Raw genomic sequence first — 17,908 nt, 5'->3', positions numbered from 1 at the left:
TCGCCGCGCTGTCCTCCTCCCCCTCCTCCACCTCCTCCTCGGAGGAGGAGGAGGTGGAGGAGGGGGAGGAGGCGGACCACCCGCACAACAACAATAACAACAACGCGCATCCGCTGCCCGTGTTCCTGCACCCGCACTACGGCTTGCCAAATGACGTCTTCGGCGCGCGCGCCGCGGCCGGCGCGTACGGCCACGTGCTGCCGCTCGCGCTGGGGTTCCCGATGGAGACGACGGTCGCGGTCGCGCGCATGTACCTCGCCGGCGTGTTCGACGCGGTGCCCGGCCTGCGGCTGATCCTGGCGCACGCCGGCGGCACGCTGCCGTTCCTGGCCGGGAGGATCGAGAGCTGCGTCAGGCATGATGCCGCGCTTGCTCGGGCGCGGGGTGAAGAGGGGGGCGAGAGGAGGAGGAGAACGGTGTGGGAGGTGCTGAGGGAGCAGGTGTATCTGGATGCGGTTGTGTATAGCGAGGTGGGCCTGAGGGCGGCGGTGGAGGCTAGTGGTGGCGGCCGGGAGGGGGCCGAGAGGTTGATGTTTGGGACGGATCACCCGTTCTTTCCGCCTGTGGGGGAAGAACAGGGGCAGGAGGAGGGGGAGTGGGAAAGCGTGCGGTTGAATGTGGAGGCTGTAAACAGGGCGTTGGGGAAGGGGAGTGAGGAGGCGGCGCTGGTGATGGGAGGGAATGCGGTGAGGGTGCTGAGGCTGTATGAGGAGCCGGCCAAAGAGCAGGACTCGGGAGCAACGCCTCGTCTCACTGGGGGCATCGATTAGCTCGACATTATCCGTTCATGCATAGATCTATGGCTGCTTAGCGTGGGCGACTTACAACCCGTCCGTCAGCGACACCCAGCCCGCTAAGTCGCCCTCAGCTTCTGCTTCCCCCTCTTCCTCTTCCCGCCGACCTCCCTCTGCTCCTCCACCTCCAACAGCGCCTCCCGCTTCTTCTCGCCCACCAACTTCAACGCGTCCCTTATCACCCTCGTCTCCAGGTTGACGCCCTCCTCCTGCCAGGCCTCCATCTGCCGGCCCACGCGCTTCTCGATGGCGAGCACGAGATCGACGTCGCGCTGGCCGACGAACGTCACAGCGTCGCCCTTGCGCCCGGCGCGCGCCGTCCGGCCGACGCGGTGGATGTAGTCGTCGGGGTCGCGCGGGATGTCGTAGTTGATGACCAGCTTCACCTCGGGGATGTCGAGGCCGCGGGCGGCGACGTCGGTGGCCACCAGGATGCGGGCCGCCGAGGCGCGGAAGCGCGCGAGGTTGTCGATGCGCTGCCGCTGCGGCAGCTTGGAGTGCAGCGCCGTCACGCGGTGGTCAAGCAGGCGGAGGAGGTGATGCAGGAAGTCGGCGGTCGACGTCCGGTTGCAAAAGATGATGACCGACTTGTCCACGTTGGCGGGCGTGAGCAGGAACATGTGCAGGTAGTGCTCGCGGTGGGTGACGGGCACCTGGAGGTGCATCTGGTTGAGGGTGGGCGGGATGGCGAGGTTCTCCGTGTCGACTTCGCACACGAAGACCGGGTCCCGGCCGGGCTGGCGCGGCATGCTCTTGAGCGCCATCACCTCGGGGGTGATGGTGGCCGTGAAGAGGAGGGTCTGCCGCTCGGCTGGCGGCGGCAGCGCCCCCAGGCACTCTTCCACGTCCGGGAGCATGCTTCCCGGCCCGTTGGCCGCCAGCAGTCGGTCGGCTTCGTCGAGCACCACGAAGCGGACGCGCCGGAGCCCGCACACGGTGTCTTCGCCCGATGTGCGGATGTGGTCGGCCAGGCGGCCGGGAGTGGCAATGACGATGTGCGGCCGCTGGGCCAGGGCGATGGCCTGCGACCGCATGTCTGAGCCGCCCGTGACCAGGATGGCCTTGAGCGAGTGTGGCGATGAGATGGCCTTGATCTGCTCGTAGATTTGGAGCGCAAGCTCTCTGTGGCGGCGAGATCAGCAGCTGTACTACGCCAATCAGTCATCTCCAGCAGAGATCACTCACCGGGTCGGGGTAAGGATGACGCCGAAGATGGCCGACGGGTTCTCGGCCCATTTTTGTAGGATGGGCACCGAGAAGGCCACCGTCTTACCCGAACCAGTCCTGCTGCCGCCGATGCAGTCTCTCCCCTTGAGCAGCATCGGGATGCTCTCCCTCTGAATCGCGGTTGGGCGCTTGATGGCCATGTTGGCTAGAGACTGCACCAGCCATGGCCGGACGCCCAGCGACTCGAAGGTGGTATTGGCATCCAAAGGGGCCGTAACCCGGGGCGCTGGCTCAGCCTTGGGCTGGGGCTCCGGGTTGCTGGGCCGGCCGGTCTCGGCCGCGTTTGCGGCCTGGTGATTGCGTTTGATGCGCGACGGCACATTGAAGGCAGACTTGAAGATCCTGGGCTGCGGCTCGGCATCGGCATCTGCATCGTCATCCGCCGCAGGAGAGGTGCGACGCCGCTTCCTGGGGCTGACGCTGTCCAGCGAGTCGGAATCCGCATCCGCATCCGTGTCTGATTCTGAAGCGACACTTGCATTTGCACTTGGCGCGCTGGCGCTTGCCCTTGCACCTTCGGATGCTGCTGGTGAACTTGCTTCCGAGTCTGAGGCTGCCCCCTCGACTTCCTGGTGTCGTTTTTTTAGCTGCCCCTTGGGCTTGCCCTTTGCAGGGCCAACTGACGGCATGGCTAGCTGGACGAGCCGGTTCAAGATTCTACGCCTGCAGACCAGCACTCAAGCAGCTGTTCTAACTTCTCATCGCCAAACCAAAATTTTTGGTCGAGCTGTTCCTGGAAAAAAAAGAGTGGAGGCCTTCTTGGCGAAGGGCAACGGTAGGCTCGAGGAGCCGCGACCCACTCAAATCTCAGTGGCACTCAAGCAGCCGCGGACCAACGAAGGCACGCATCACAGCGCTTATTAGTGAGGAATGTTAGCGCCAGGCGCTTGGGAAAACCTGGAACCATGCTGCATCATCACAGTCGGGACTGGGTCACAGCACCGTGTGAAGATGCAAAAACTTGAACGCCATCGCTTGACGTCCGGCGTCATGAAATACAATGAATTCAGAGGGTTTCCAGGTTGTTGCATGGCTGTAGGTAGGCCTGTACCCAAGCTTACCTGAGGTGGATGGTCAAGGCCTGGCCTTACACACTGACTTCTAACTTACGCCATCGCGATTCCGTACCCCGCGTCATCTTCACCACAGATGATTCGTTTTCGCTGGTCAGAGACCGCCGAAGCGCACAAACTGTGTACCAAAGCACTCCGTAGACCTTGGATTTACGGCCAGGGTTCGCATGCACGGTGCCGAGTTCCGGACCAGGAAGCAGCTGACCACCACAACTACCTAGCTAACCAGTATAATCCGTGGAGTGCTCCGTCGGTAGAGGTAGGAGCCGCGATTGAGCGAAGAGCTGCGGTAAGGTAGCGAGGAGGCAGAACACAGCCATCAGCTTCCACCATCAACCATACCTGGTACCCAATAGCTACCTCCAAGGGAGGTATTTACGGCGAGTTAGGTCCTTCACCAGGACTAGGTAGGTAAGGTAGTTTACAGTGCTCACCTCGGCTTCGCCAACATGGCGAGGTCGTCTCTGCCCTTCATCTCAGGCAGCTCGGAAACCGGCGTCTTGCAATGGGGCCATCCGAATCAGGTGCCCGAGATCCTGCACTTGCCACATGCTGTACTTCATGCCGAGTCCTTGCTCCCGTAGGACTGCGTTCTTGAAGGCCGTGACCCGTTCAACGTTGCGGGGCTGCGTCAACATGACGGGCGACCTTGGGAGTGGGCGTCTGCTGAGCGCTGATCATGGGCGGCTAACAATCCCTTGCAGCCCAGCCCAAAATGCTCCTTTTTTTCACTTTCCTAGTTTCTTACCTCCGTATCTGCAACCCGGGTGGCTCTCGCGTGTTGCTTTTCGAGTTGCCTACAAATTCCCTGTTGGCTGGATACGTGCTCCAGCAGCCGCCAGAACCCTGGTGCCCGGGCGTCACTCAGTTCTCCGTTCACAATCCTGCAACAGGCATCCGCCCCCATCGAGCACTTTCCTGACCAACCCGGTGCTTGTCCGCGGATCGCGATCGAGCTTTCCCAGTTCAGTTGCCCCTGGGCCCTGCGTGGCCCGTCAGACCTGGAACCGTGGACAGGCTTTTGTCCAGTTAGTGTAGAGCCCCGCCTTTTTCAGGGCCCGCCCCCCTGATCCCGTCCCATCCCAACCACGGGCATTGGCCGGCCCGAAGCAATCAGCGGCGGGCGAAGCCAGGGAGGCCCTGGAAAAACAGCGCCTAGCCGCCGCAGCCTGCGCTGTGGAGGGGTTCGAGGCCGATTCATCAAAAGCACCACCAGCTGCCTGGTCCCAACCCCAAAGCTCGCAACCGTTAAATCGGCACAGCTCGACAACCGAAGCGAAGCGAAGCGGCGCGCAGTCAACTCCGCGGGCGGCGTCCAAGATAGCGACAAATAGCTCGCTGCGCCGCCGTTATCAAGTAGCGTGCTTCTCACATTTTTTCCGCGTGCGCTCTCTCTTCCTCTGTTTCAAGAAGCCATCCTTCGTCACACGCGCGAAACGTCGAACGAACGAGAACGGGAGTCGACTCGTTCGTTGATTCGACCCCTCGTCGCCGCCAGCTTCGCAGTCGCAGCGGCTGTTCCTCGGTCTTGCATTCGCCGCCCCTTGGCGTGCGTTGCTGTTGTGCTCCGCAGCACGCCGTTTGGGCCATTACACAGTGGTTACCTGACTATTCGACTTGGGCCCTCGCCAGCGCCTGGCTTCGGCCCTATTACCCCAGCCCATCGGTCTGCATCTCGCCCTGTTTGTCTGCAACACAGCACGCAGCGCGCAGCCGGGTTTGCTGTCTCCAGTCGAAGGAGCTCCAGCAAGACCCGCCGCCCACCTCCTTCGCTCCACGCAACCACCAGCACCGACCGACCGGGCCCCCAAGAATGGCCACGCCACCGAACCAGAGCGGCGAGGCCGCTGCACCACCCTTGGTATGAGCTTCCCCGTCCTTTTGCTGTCTTCAGACCCGCCTTCTTTTTTACTTGTGATCTCCTCCGCTTTGTTCTGTCTGCTCTGCCCTGCCAGCTTTTCTCCTGAAGCCTGGCCATTTGGTGGATCCGTAATCGGCTGGGTCTCTGGACAGCCACACCTTGCTCTTTTTCCCTCAAGGAGCCCAGGCCCAGCAGGGCCCCCGAGCAACAAATCTGGTCGTTGAATCCGAGATATTCGAACTTGTCGTCGCTGACCGTTGCATGCGAATCACAATGCAGCCCTCGCACCCCTCGCTCGGAATCCCGCAAAAATCTCCTTCGCCAGTTCCCACCATGGCCGCCACACCACCAGCCCTCCGTCCAGCCATGGCCGGCGGCGCTCGTTCTGGCGGCCGTGCCCCCCGCCTGGGGCTCGCCATTCCTCCGTCTCCCAATGTCCAGCCCGTCGGAAACCAAGGGGCTGCTCCCCCGCGTCCAGCACTGCCCACGCTCCACCTCGCGACGCCGATGGGCAGCACCACGGTGCCGCAGGAACAGCCACACAAGCCCCTGAGCCTGCAGAGTGCTAGCGGCGGCAGCGAAAGCAGCGCTGCCCATAGCAGAAGCGGGAGCTTTGGGCCACTAGACGGCCGCGCCAGCAACCCCACCAGCGCCGGCTCCCAGTTCAGCGCCCTCTCCTTCGCCAGCCAATACGGTATAGGGTCCACAAGACAGACCGGGGATCCGGTGTCGGCTGTCGGATCGCTCTATTCGAACGCGAGCGAGAGCGTGGACGGGGAGGGCAGCTTGCACGGGCTAGAAAGCTTCGACAAGCTGACTCTGGAGAAGGCGAGGTCAGCCGATGTGGAAGATCTGGACGACGAGGGCTGGCGGATCGTGAGTATGGAGAAGCGGATCATCGAGCTCGGAACGCTGGGTGAAGGAGCCGGCGGTGCTGTGACAAAATGCAAGTTGCAGGGCGGCAACACCTTGTTTGCGCTCAAGGTACGCCTAACCGCACACCTGCTTCAGTCGCATCCAGGCCGTAGAGGCATTCTGACACACGAATATAGGTCATCACAACAAACCCTGATCCCGATGCGAAGCGGCAGATCATTCGCGAGCTGGGCTTCAACAAGGGATGTGCTTCACAACACATTTGCCGCTACTACGGCGCATTCGTCGACCCAGCCACAGCCACCATTTCCATCGCCATGGAGTTCTGTGAGGGCGGGTCGCTCGACAGCATCTACAAGGAGGTCAAGCGCCTCGGCGGACGGACGGGCGAAAAGGTTTTGGGCAAGATTGCCGAAGGCGTCTTGCAGGGCTTGACCTATCTGCACTCCAAGAAGATCATTCACCGCGACATCAAGCCGAGCAACATTCTGCTCTGCCGTAACGGCGATGTCAAACTCTGCGACTTTGGCGTGTCTGGCGAGTTCGGCACCAAGGGTGACGCTAGCACCTTCATCGGCACCAGCTATTACATGGCACCAGAGCGCATCACCGGCCAGTCGTACACCATCACGTCCGACGTGTGGTCTACCGGCATCACGCTGCTCGAGGTCGCCCAGCACCGCTTCCCCTTCCCGGTCGACGGCACCGAGATGCAGCCACGCGCTAGCCCGCTAGATTTGCTGACGTACATCGTCAAGCACCCCACGCCCAAGCTCAAGGACGAGCCCGAAGCCAACATCTACTGGAGCGGCAACTTCAAATACTTCATCGACTGCTGGTATGTTTTACCTTCCACTGCCTTGTACATGTTTTTACCGAGTGATCTGTGTCGCTGAACTTTCACTCTAGTCTTGAAAAGGAGCCCGCTCGCCGAGCCACCCCCTGGCGCATGCTGGAACATCCCTGGATGAAGGAGATGGCCACCAAGCGCGTCAACATGCGCCGTTACCTCTCGCAGGTCTGGGGCTGGGACGAGCAGGAAACCCAGGCACAATCGCAGGCATAGGAGCCTGGCTGTGGCCGCGTTCGCCCCGGGCATGACCTGAACGCCAGTACAGCCCCGGAGAGAGGGGGATCGGAGAGCGGCGGAGAAGATGGCGTTCATTCCTTCCCAGCCAACCCCGGAGAACAGGCGTTATCGACTTCCCAAGAATTATCGCCAGGTGGCGGAAATGAGTTGATAGATTTGTCCTCCGTCGCAGGCGGCCTGCAGACAAATCAAGAACCGCCAACACGGGATGGCAGAGAAGCTGACTCGCGGAGCTCGTCTCCGCTTATTATCCTATCACGCGCCCCATCAACAGAACCACCAGCACAGACCGATACAGGGCGACGACAGCCTATTCAACCAAGCCCAACCTGGTCCTCGCTGGTCGGACATTTACCCTCGACGTTTACTTTGATGTCTCAACCAGACTTTGATACCAACCCACAGCCAAAACCGCAGCTGAAGCTGCAGACGGAAGAGGGAGGCTCCCCGTCTTCTATGGCCGCAGCACGCACCGTCGAACGGTCATCAGCGCCAGCGTCTCGACCCTCGTCTCTGCCAGCGCTGGACTTTACCAAGCCGCTGCACTTGCTCTGGAAAAGCTCGCACCCATATCAATCCCACCCACGACCGGACCCTCCACACTCACCCGCAGAACCGCTCTCGCCGCCGCCTCCCTACCCCGACCCTGTCTCCTCTGCCTCCCGCGCCTCCGCCTCCGCTGCTGTTCCCTGTTCCCTGCCCCGTCCCGACACCACTGCCCCCTCTAGTCCCCCTGCCGATCCCGATCCCCCCTCGGCTCGCAGCGGCGGTGTCATCCTCCCTGCCCTCAGGAGGTGGCACGCCAAACTGCGGGCTGTCTGGGGCGGGTTTGGCCAGAAACTGGGCAGAAAGGAGGGGAGCGGGGACAGGGCAAGGGACCAGGTTGACTGGTGAGCTTGTGCTAGGGCCGATCGATGATATAGGAGGATGCTCAGCTGTGCATGTATGCCGGGTGCGGTCCCGGATACACCGAGGATTGCGGTGGAAGCACTCGGTTATGGGCTGGGAGATTGGGGGGTGTGAGCGGATACACCCGCAGGCGCTGAGCGGTCGTTGGGGTCTGTGGCATGGGATTGGCTAGGACGAGGACGGACGGACAGACGGTCGGACACCAGGTGCTTGGGTCCCTTCCTTGCACTCATCTACTCACCCACTCACCCTCCTCCTCTCACCACACACTTGTGTGCGCCCGCACACACAACATGGAGAGAAGTGTCTCTCTCTCACTCTCCCGCTCTGGTAATGGTCTCTGCTGGGTCGGGAATGGCAATGGGAATGAGCTCTTACGTTGGAAATTGGAACGTGGAACACACAAAGGAAGGGCGGAGATTGTGCTGGTTTTCTAACATGGTTTGTTGGTGTGTGTGTCTTTCCGGCGGCTTGAAACCGCAGATGTGACAGCGAGTGGGTTAACACTGTATCTGTTTATCTTTTCTTTTCTCTTTTTTACCCTCACTTTCCCCTTCGGTGCTCTCTCATCGGCGCTTTCTCTCTTTTCGGTGACTTCTGTCATGCCCCGGGGTTTTGGTTTGTGGTGTAATACCGTTAGGCTATATCTCTCTCCTACCTGTCGAGGGCAGGTCTAGCGGTCTAACTACCACAGCTAGCCAGCTAGCTACGTGCGTTAGTTAAGTGATAGCTAACCAAGCGTGGATTCTGGTGCTTGGGCTGGCCTGAGTGCGTGAACCACTAATCCATTGTTTTCATATGTGTGTCCATTGTCCTTGTTTCGACAGGAAGGCATATGGAAGTGAACCTCGGTCTGCGACGGCACCCCGTTCACCAGTGCCTGTTGTCACATGCAACGCCGCATCGGCGCAATGTACTGTACCACCAGCACCACCAGCGAGGCACGAGTGTGACCATTCTCTGTTTTATTCCGACCCCAGTGTAGTAGTACATAACCCATCTACCATCCTTCAAAAGGGGGTATCAATGGTTCGTCACGTCATGTCAATCCCTTTCCCCGGCCAGAATCATCACCCCTCTAACCGCCAACACCGAAACAAAGACGCCAGAATACTACGTTGACCGCCGACACCATGTATTGCTCCCCGCCACCGTGCCATGCAATCAATGTGCAGTGTTCTCACATGATCTGAATGGCAGCCGCTTGAAGCACGGCAGCAAAACAGAACAGATTATTCCCCCTTTCCTTCGCCGCTCAATGCAAGGCGAACCGGTAGATACCATCAATTCCGAAAGAAAAACCCAATGTAGTTGCCCGAGACAAGTTCCAGCAGTGGACATGAGTGGTCCCAGACATCCCTCCGAAAAGAGCAGAGGCAAGTCGCCATTAGCGGAACACACTAGAAGCCGCGCCGTAAGGACGCCCCACGGAGAGTGACACGTCAGGTAGGCTTTTTGACGATGCGAATGTGACAGTCAACTCCGACCGGAGCAGTATGCGCCTCGGGCATGAATGACGAACGAAGAAAACCGGAACCGGACGCCGGGAATGCGCACCCAAGATGCATCCATGACGAGCTTGTTGTGGTCGTCATATCGCCGATATCTTCAGATCGATGAAAAAAAAGGACAGAGCAGCGGTGTGCTAGCCAGACCAAGATGGGCCAACAGATGCCCATACACAATCCCAGAAAAGAATAAGTGCGGATATGCCAAATATAGGCAGAACAAGAGCGACAGTAGGGCTGATTGATAGCCGCTTGCTGTCGCGAAGGCTCGAGGTGAAAACCAACACACTCGAAAACCACCAGGAAGAGTCTCGATCAAAGGGCACGCTCTTCAGCGGTCGTGCCCATGAGCTCGCGGAGGACAATGGTGGCGTAGTTGCTAGCCTTCAGCTGGAACTTGAGGATCACAGCAATCTTGCTGGCCTCGGGGTCGATGCTGTTTTCGTCGATGCCGTTGCCCACAGATGAGAGCGGATTATTGGAGGCAGTGCGGAGTTTGGGGACAGGGACATTGTTGATCAGCTCCGTGTCGCCAGGAGCATTGTCAGGCTCTTCAACCTTCACAAGGGCCATGGAAGTACCATCGCTCTGCCCGTTCGTGGTGTTTTCAGAGACACTAGGGAGCTGGGGCAAATCGGCACCATACCAGTCCACCGTGCTCAGTAACTTGGGCTTGGTCCACGTAACCGGTGCTTCAGGGAGGGTTGTCTCAGAGAGGACGGGGAGGAGTGACTGCTGATCCTCCGTGGTGGCGGCGGCGCCGTTCGTCTCATTGCCGGCGATCTTAACGGAGCCGTCGGAATGCTGGCTCAAGCCCGACGCTTCAAATTGCTTGGTGCCGGACTCACGTTGTTGGCCCTGAGGCGCATCGAGACCATCCGGGCTCGATTCGAACTTGAAGTCAGCCGGCAGAGGCCCGAAGTAAGGGATTTGGCCAGTGGAAGCATAGTAGGCGTCGGACACGCCACGGATCCCGGAGGTGGGGATGGCACCCTTGGGGAGAGAAATCATGGGGATCGGACCACCCGTGATGATACGAGGGGGTGTGGTGTCTCGCGGGTTGTCCGTCAGGGTGGCACCATTGCCGACAGGGCAAGCCGGGCGGCCTGCATCTTCCTCGGGGCCTTCGGCTTGGATGACCTGAACGGCGGGAGCCTCAACGGCGGGAGCCTCAACGGTGGGGGAAGTATTGTCACCGGAGACACCGGTATCCAACGGAGTTTCAATCTGCTGCTGGTGACGCGCGAGCTTAACGCGCTTCGCACCGCCATTGACACCGGTCTGGACCCAAGTCTCATTGGTAACAAGAACGCTAGGCGAAGGAGGCTCTTGGTCGGCCTTGCGACGGCGTTGGGCAGCCAGAGCGTCGTCGTAGGCAGTAGGGTTCAGGGCGAAGTGGGCCCAGCGGCTGATCATGGAGTCCGCACCGGCGGCAGCGGCGTTGGGTTCAGCACGAGCGGCAGCCTTGGCCAGCTTCTCAGCGTTTTTCTTGTGATGAGCATAGTCGAGATCAGTTGGGTACAGCTGCTGAGTGTCATCATGGTATGCGCGGATGGCATATTGGGGATCGCCGATCAAACGCCCTAGGAGGGGGCGATAGTTGCCGCTAAGGCTGAACTCGCGCTGCTTACGACGCATCTCGTAGGGGTTGAGGGCGCCATTTTCGGGCTTGCCCATGAACTCGACATAGTATTCGCCAATGTCGTTTCGAGGGTACGTCACATCGTAGCCCGGAGTGGGCAAGACGACGTCGAAGATGGTGTACTTGCCGCTGGCGACCTCAGCTGCCGTCAGGGCATGGGCTTGGGCGTAGATGTTGTCTTCGTCATTGTCGTCGTACGGATTGAACTCGTCATCGGACTGGCTCTCGCGGCGACGAGTTCCCCCGACCAAGACCAGGTCGCCCTCAATGACCTTGGCCCCGTACTTGGACCAGCGACGAGTGGCAACGAAGTTCCAGACGTATGACTGATAGGCGTGGACATACATCATGCGCATACCACGGGTGATGCTCAGGACGGCTCCAGTAAAGTCCTTCGGGTTCTTACCCAGATGGCGAATGATGGCAGTCTCAGAGCTGTACCGCTTGGGAAGAAACTCAAGAGCCTGGGCGGCATTCTTGGTCGCCTTCCACGTGGTGATGCCGCGGGCGCGGTTGTGTTCGTCCCGGCTGTTCTGCGAGTCCTTTCCAGGCCCGGAGGGCTGAGTGGCGTTGCTCAGGACTTCCTTGATGAGGTCTTCTTCGACGTGGAGAATGTCATCGATGACGCCCTCATAATCGCCCTGGAGGATCTTCATGCCGAGCAGGTGAGTGCCAATGGCGTGGGTCCCGAAGCGCTGCAGGCCGTAGTAGTTGATGTAACCGTGGTGCTTCAGGTAGGCAAGCCCGCATTCGACGGCCTGCTGGATCATCTTCATGCGCTGGACAATGGAGCAGTTGCTGCCGCCCAGGGGCATGCAATTCTTGAGCGTAATGACGAACTCATTGCCTCCATGCTGGCCAAGCTGGAGTGGCTCCGGGGAGTACTCAAAGTCGCCCACCTTCACGTTGGAAATACGCGAATTGAGCCAGACCAGGTTGGAAATCCGCTGACGGTAGACACTAATGCGTTGGACAGTGCTGGCGCGGCGATCCTTGGTGCCGGCGAAGCCGAAGTTGGACGCCTTGATCTTGAGAAGGCGGGCGATGGTATTGACTGCATCCATTGTGTCCTTGTTCTCCTTGTAAAGGGTAAAGTGGAGGTATTCACCGCCGAGCTCGGAGAAATCGCGAGCCTGGTCGCGGTAGTGGCTGTTGTCGCGGCGAGCCCCCCAGTTCTGGCTGGCAGCCCGGTCGTCAGAAGCGCGGTCGGTAGTGCGGTCTGCAGTACGGTCCGAAGTGCGATCCGAAGTGCGGTTGGGACCGCGGTTGGAAGTGCGGTTGGAAGCACGGCTGTTATTGGACCACTTTGTCGCGGTCGCGCTGATGACACCCGCTGCATCGGCGGCAGTGTCAATGCGGGATTGGAAGATGCGCCGGATTTCCTACCAATTGTTAAATCAATGAGCAAGCGAGTAAACAAAAGACAGTTAGCCACGAACCTGATGGATGATACCACGCTTCGCTCTATCAGTGACAGGGTCAAACGCAACAGTCCGCTCCTTCGCAGCCATCGGCTTCTTGGCTTGGACATTTTCGTCGAGCTCGATCAGCCTCTGGGCGGCAGACTCGCCGAGCAAGTCAACAACAATCTTGCGGTCTTCTTCCGAGATATGGTGGACCTTGGCCTTATTTTCGGGCTTCGAGGATGGGGTAGAGGCCTTGCGATCAAGCGCGGGCTGCGAGGTGGCAGCGTTAGCTTGACCGACACGCAGACCTCTGTTTCCAAGGGAGGCATAGAACGAACCTGGCGCCGAGGTGTATCCTCCTCCGGGTAATCACGAAGGTGAAGGACGGTGCCATCCTTCCGAATCTCATTGACCAGGAAATCCGTGAAGCTAAACCGAGTTAGTTGCTGGCTCAGACCACGAGATATCAGGCAAGTAGCTCATTCAAGTACGTCGACTTACCGCTTACGGATGTCGCCAGTCCAGGCAAAATTGATTGCGGCCGAGCGCTGCGTGATGCCAAGAGCCTTCTCGGCTTCAGCGCGCACGGCGGGCACATGGGTGCCCGGGCGCTGAGACATCGTGGCCTGGCCAAGGGATGCCGCAAATTTTCCGTGGACTCAGTCGCTGGTGGACGACAGGACAGCTCGATTAACAGACCGAGGGTGGCACTTGATGGGGGCACAGTTATCTGGGAGGACGAACTTGCTGTCAGAATTAAGAGTCAACGTGGAACAGAGAGTTTGCAGTAGAGAGTCGAATTAGGGCTTGCAGTGGTGGGAAGAGGAGAAGCCCTAGAGAAAGGGAAGGGTAAGGAGGTAGAATGGGGGGAAGAGAGCGAGTAGACAGCTTTGTGTCGGACGCCAAAAGCCTTCCTGGCTCGGTTGAGATCTGAAAGCTCACAACCAAACAGGGAAGTCACCCAGGACACAAAAAAATGTTGGGAAGAGGCAGAGGAAGACTGCTTCAGAAAGAGAAAAAGAAGCAATTGAAAAGCATGATACTCTACCTTTGATATTCCAAGCTCGAGACAAGGGCGACAATGCTTGGATGCGATAAGCTGCTGAAGTCCAAAGCTTGGGTTGGTGCTACTTGTTGAAGTTTGGTTGCAGGTTTTCAAAATAGACCGAGATATCGGTTCTGGGCCTGGAGTCTGCCCAGGGACCGGCAGAATCGCGGGGTAGGTGGATCCGGTGGAGCAGATAGATCTCACCGCCCACAGCAAGACGGGACCCACTGACGGCCCACACATGTTGCGACCGAAAGCTCCCGCCGTTACTTGCCGGCAGGGGGAGTAGTGAAGCTCCTTCGGGCTGGAGGTTATAGAGGTCCCGCCAAGACTAATTTCGGCCAATTGTCGGCAATGTTTTTACAGCGTCAGTACCCCGCCAAGACCGCCAAGGGGTTTGCACTATCGCCACGGGTTAGCCACGGGTTAGCCACGGGTTAGTTCGCCGGGGGTGCGGGGGGCGGCGCCAGCCCCCCGCTGGTTAGGATTCGGGTTAAGGTTAGGGTGAGGGTCAAGGTTAGGGTGCGGGTTAACTTCGTTTTCTTTTTTTTCGATTTGGTTGAGGTTTGGTGAAGTTGTTGCTACGAGTCTTCGCGATTGTACATTGTCGATGTTGCTCTAAGTCGTCGTGGCCCCGCTTACCCCGTGGCGATTGTAAATACTTGTAAGCGGCAACCTCCGAAATTAGTCTTGGCGGGACCTCTATAACCACGACCTCGTTCGGGGCTCCCACCGGGCTGTTCAGCTGCCCTGTTGACAACCCACAAACTGCTGGCTGGCGCCGATCATGCGCACCCGATATAAGTGAGCACTATGCGTCGTACGTGCATGCGTACATGCTTTTCACTACTAATTCCGCAGTAAGTTTCTGCATCCATCTCAGAGAAGGATCATCTCCGAGGTCCAAGAACCACTTAATACCTGAATGAACGGCAAGTCAGCAGCTTCCGCTGCAGCAGCTGTTTGGATGCCCTTGTGACAGCTGAGGCCTTGGTGCTATCAGCTTCAAGCCGTGATACGAAGGTTCCAGTCCCCCAAAAGCTTCCAGGTTGCTACACAGCAAAGAGTGTGGGTAAGGTAGGTATACAAGACGAGAGCAACGATCTTTTACCTGTCGAATAAGCACTCCTTCTGCGCAAAATGTGTACGGACATCGGCAGCATTAGCCAGGTCGGGAAGATGAGCAAGGAGGCGAAGATCCAGTCTCTGAGGATTGCAAATCCAGACAAACAGGAAGCGGGCAAGTGACCGCTGCCGCCATTGCCGAGTGGACATATCCAGCCGGGTCTCTTGCCGTGCTCGTGAAACCCCTCGGAAGCCAACTACAGGAGTAGTGGAGCAGAAGATGACTTGCCAGACGAATGCGTCAAGCTCCTGATGGCGACACGAAAGCATAGAATGGGAACCAGGGGAGCCCATGCCAATTCGTCAGTATAGGCTAATTCCTCAAACAACCACTTGAGGGCTCGACGGCTGGAATGCCGTGGGAGAGTGAGCAGCTGGAACGGGCTTCGCATAAGAATGGCAGGCATGCTTGATCTTCTCCCGTACAGGCTGGGTCTGCCTGAAACGCTGGAATGGGCCACGCTGAATGTTGTCGTATAAACCAGAGGACAGGCCATGGGCGCAAATTGGCGAATTTCTAGGATCCCGTCCAAATCCAATCATTCGTGTCGACGTTGCGTTGCAGCTCCATTCGAGATTTCGTTCTTGCGAGTTCTGGACGAGTCCAGGTTGCTGTCCAATTAAACCAAAACCTATCGATATCGGCGGGCGCTAGTCCGCGAGCGAGCGCGCTATTGACACTGTGCTGGCGGGGCTGGGGTCCAACTTGGGTCGCGCTGTGATTCCCCGAAGATGCGCGCCAGAAACAAGAGGTCACCGAACGTGACCACACTCAGAAACTACCGCAGCCAGAGCAGCTCCAGGAGCCGATGGCGGCAGCAACTCAGCCCAACAGCAAGCACCGAAACTAAGGTCGTGCAGATTTGGATCGAGATCCCCGCGCCATCGTCCCTCGTCAACAAAATGGCCTACGCCGAGCAGCAGCGCTGGATCACGGTGCAGCAGAAGACGTTTACAAAATGGCTGAACACCAAGCTGGAGGTCCGCAACCTCGAGGTCAAGGACTTGGTCCAGGACCTATCCGACGGCGTATGTTGTTGCTTCTTTCCATTCATTTTCTTCCCCTTTTTGCCCCTTTTTTCATCTGTTGTTTACTCAGCGGGAGAGGGCATCTTGCTTACTTACACCCGGTGTCATCCCCACCCAGGTCCTGCTCATCCACCTGCTCGAGTGCTTGTCCGGCGAGTCGCTCGGCCGCTACGCCTCCAAGCCGAAGCTGCGAGTGCAACGCTTTGAGAACGCAAACCTAGCTCTCAACTTCATCAAGTCGCGCGGGATACAGATGACCAACATCGGCGCCGAGGACGTGGTCGATGGGAACCGCAAGATCATCCTGGGCCTGATATGGACCCTAATTCTCCGCTTCACTATCAGCGACATCAACGAAGAGGGCATGACCGCCAAGGAGGGCCTGCTGCTGTGGTGCCAGCGCAAGACGGCGTGCTACGACGAGGTCGACGTGCGGGACTTCAGCGCCAGCTGGAACGACGGGCTCGCCTTCTGTGCTCTGCTTGACATCCACCGGCCCGACCTGATCGACTACGATGCGCTCGACAAGTCGGACCACAGAGGCAACATGCAGCTGGCCTTCGACCTCGCCCACAAGGAGATCGGCATCCCAAACCTGCTCGACGTCGAGGACGTTTGCGATGTGGCCAAGCCCGATGAGCGCAGTCTGATGACCTACATCGCCTACTGGTTCCACGCCTTCTCGCAAATGGAAAAGGTCGAGAACGCGGGCCGCCGGGTTGAGAAGTTCGTCAACAACATGCGGGGCGCTTGGGACATGCAGAGCGCCTACGAGCGCAGGATGGCGGCGCTGCTGAAGGCGATCCGCGCCCAGATGGAGAGCTGGCAGCAATCGAAATTCGAGGGAACCTACGCGGACGCGAAGGCGCAGGCGGCCGAGTTTGCCGCGTACAAAAAGGGGTTGAAGCGCGAGTGGGTGGCCGAAAAGAGCGAGCTGGCAACACTCTTGGGCAACATCAAAACCAAGCTGGGCACATACCGACTACGGCCATATGAACCGCCAGCAGAGCTCCGATTGGAGGTTTTAGATCAGGAATGGGCCAACTTAACCAAGGCGGAGATGGCACGGGGGCAGTTAATAAATGAGACCATCAGGGAGTATGTGTCCTCTCTCCTCTAAAAAGAAAAAAAGCCGATGAGATGAGCACAAACCGCTGACTTTTGGTACAGCATCAAAAACGCGCTACGAAAGTCCTTCGCCGACAAGGCGAACGACTTTGCGTTAGCACTCAACACCATACAACTCGCCATCTCAGGGCTAGAAGGCGACGTAGAAGACCAGCTACACCACGTGCGGAAGCTCTCGGATAACCTTCCCCCCCTGGACGCCTTCCTCAAGACGATCGCGGCCGTCGACGCCAAGTGCCAAGAGGCCAACATCGAAGAGAACGACTTCACGACGTACACGTACGACGAGCTCTGCTACGAGCTCTCGCTCGTGAGCTCGTCCGTCGCCAAGAAGCTCGCCTTCCTCGAGAACCAGATGGTGGCGCGCAACATGACCAACCTCACGCCGATCCAGCTCGAGGAGTTCGAGTCGGTCTTCCGGCACTTCGACCGCGACAACACCAACACGCTGTCCGAGCTCGAGTTCAGCGCCGCGCTGGCCTCGCTCGGCCTCATCTTCTCCGAGGAGGAGATGCACGACTACTTCGTCGACACCTCGGGCGGCCGCGACCGCGTCACCTTCGAGCAGTTCATCCGCTTCATGGTCGACGTGACCGAGGACCAGAACACGGCCGAGCAGGTCTTCCAGAGCTTCCGCGAGGTCGCCGACGGCAAGCCCTACGTCACCGAGATGGACCTGCGCCACTCGCTCGTCCCCGACGACGTCATCGAGAAGCTGGTCGAGATCATGCCCAGCCACCACGGGCCCGACATGCAGGCCGACCGGGGCCAGCCGCAGTACGATTATATCGCGTTTATGGACAAGTTGATGGGGGACGGCGGGGACCTGCAGGCCCAGCCGGCGAGCGGCCGGGTGAGTCCGTCGAAGCAGACAGCAAGGAATGTCAATGGCGTGCATTGACGTCCCCGGGAGGACCGGGGATGGGGCGGGGGCGTAAGTGGGAGGTGTAGGATCTTCGCTCTGAGAGCGGGTCGCGCGGCTGTTTCGCTTCGCATCTCTTTTGGCGGCATCTTTTTTCTTCTTCTCTTTTAATAGTCGTGATAACATAGCGTGCATGGTTTTCGGGATACAAACACACGAGTACTCCTAGTAGTACATGATATTTGCTCAGGCTGAGACCACAATTGCTGGAAATGACCTGGCTCGCCCCTTGACTGTTGGAATGGCTGAGCATAAGGACTTGACACTCCT

The 17,908-nt window shown here is 58.9% G+C and overlaps 5 protein-coding genes across 5 annotated transcripts; 3 read left to right on the top strand and 2 right to left on the bottom strand.

Moving 5' to 3' along the window:
• Positions 1-570: 570 nt before the first annotated feature.
• Positions 571-2,742, bottom strand: THITE_2119963 (uncharacterized protein). The gene is made up of 3 exons (XM_003655777.1): positions 1,980-2,742; positions 826-1,916; positions 571-753 (listed from the first exon to the last, which is right to left on the bottom strand). The coding sequence occupies exons 1-2, from the start codon at positions 2,648-2,650 to the stop codon at positions 854-856; spliced, it is 1,734 nt and encodes a 577-aa protein (XP_003655825.1). The 5' UTR covers positions 2,651-2,742; the 3' UTR covers positions 571-753; positions 826-853.
• Positions 2,743-4,739: 1,997 nt separating this feature from the next.
• Positions 4,740-7,095, top strand: THITE_2119959 (uncharacterized protein). Its single transcript, XM_003655776.1, has 4 exons — positions 4,740-4,955; positions 5,235-5,939; positions 6,008-6,669; positions 6,741-7,095. Exons 2-4 carry the CDS (start codon positions 5,322-5,324, stop codon positions 6,895-6,897), a joined length of 1,437 nt encoding a protein of 478 aa, XP_003655824.1. The 5' UTR covers positions 4,740-4,955; positions 5,235-5,321; the 3' UTR covers positions 6,898-7,095.
• A 198-nt stretch (positions 7,096-7,293) lies between these two features.
• THITE_2096777 (uncharacterized protein) lies at positions 7,294-8,583 on the top strand (the record flags this gene model as incomplete). The annotated part of the gene is made up of 1 exon (XM_003655775.1): positions 7,294-8,583. One exon carries the CDS (start codon positions 7,294-7,296, stop codon positions 7,813-7,815), a length of 522 nt encoding a protein of 173 aa, XP_003655823.1. The 3' UTR covers positions 7,816-8,583.
• A 1,035-nt stretch (positions 8,584-9,618) lies between these two features.
• On the bottom strand, positions 9,619-13,234 carry THITE_2119958 (uncharacterized protein). The gene is made up of 4 exons (XM_003655774.1): positions 12,888-13,234; positions 12,725-12,815; positions 12,420-12,656; positions 9,619-12,362 (listed from the first exon to the last, which is right to left on the bottom strand). The coding sequence occupies exons 1-4, from the start codon at positions 13,004-13,006 to the stop codon at positions 9,654-9,656; spliced, it is 3,156 nt and encodes a 1,051-aa protein (XP_003655822.1). The 5' UTR covers positions 13,007-13,234; the 3' UTR covers positions 9,619-9,653.
• Positions 13,235-15,243: 2,009 nt separating this feature from the next.
• THITE_2119956 (uncharacterized protein) lies at positions 15,244-17,715 on the top strand. Its single transcript, XM_003655773.1, has 3 exons — positions 15,244-15,588; positions 15,707-16,686; positions 16,759-17,715. The coding sequence occupies exons 1-3, from the start codon at positions 15,292-15,294 to the stop codon at positions 17,615-17,617; spliced, it is 2,136 nt and encodes a 711-aa protein (XP_003655821.1). The 5' UTR covers positions 15,244-15,291; the 3' UTR covers positions 17,618-17,715.
• The last annotated feature ends 193 nt before the right edge of the window (positions 17,716-17,908 follow it).

The sequence above is a fragment of the Thermothielavioides terrestris genome, chromosome 4, assembly GCF_000226115.1.
Source record: "Thermothielavioides terrestris NRRL 8126 chromosome 4, complete sequence".
NCBI lineage: Eukaryota > Fungi > Ascomycota > Sordariomycetes > Sordariales > Chaetomiaceae > Thermothielavioides > Thermothielavioides terrestris.
The sequence above is the reverse complement of the archived record's forward strand: the minus strand, read 5'-3'. Positions and strand labels throughout refer to the sequence as shown.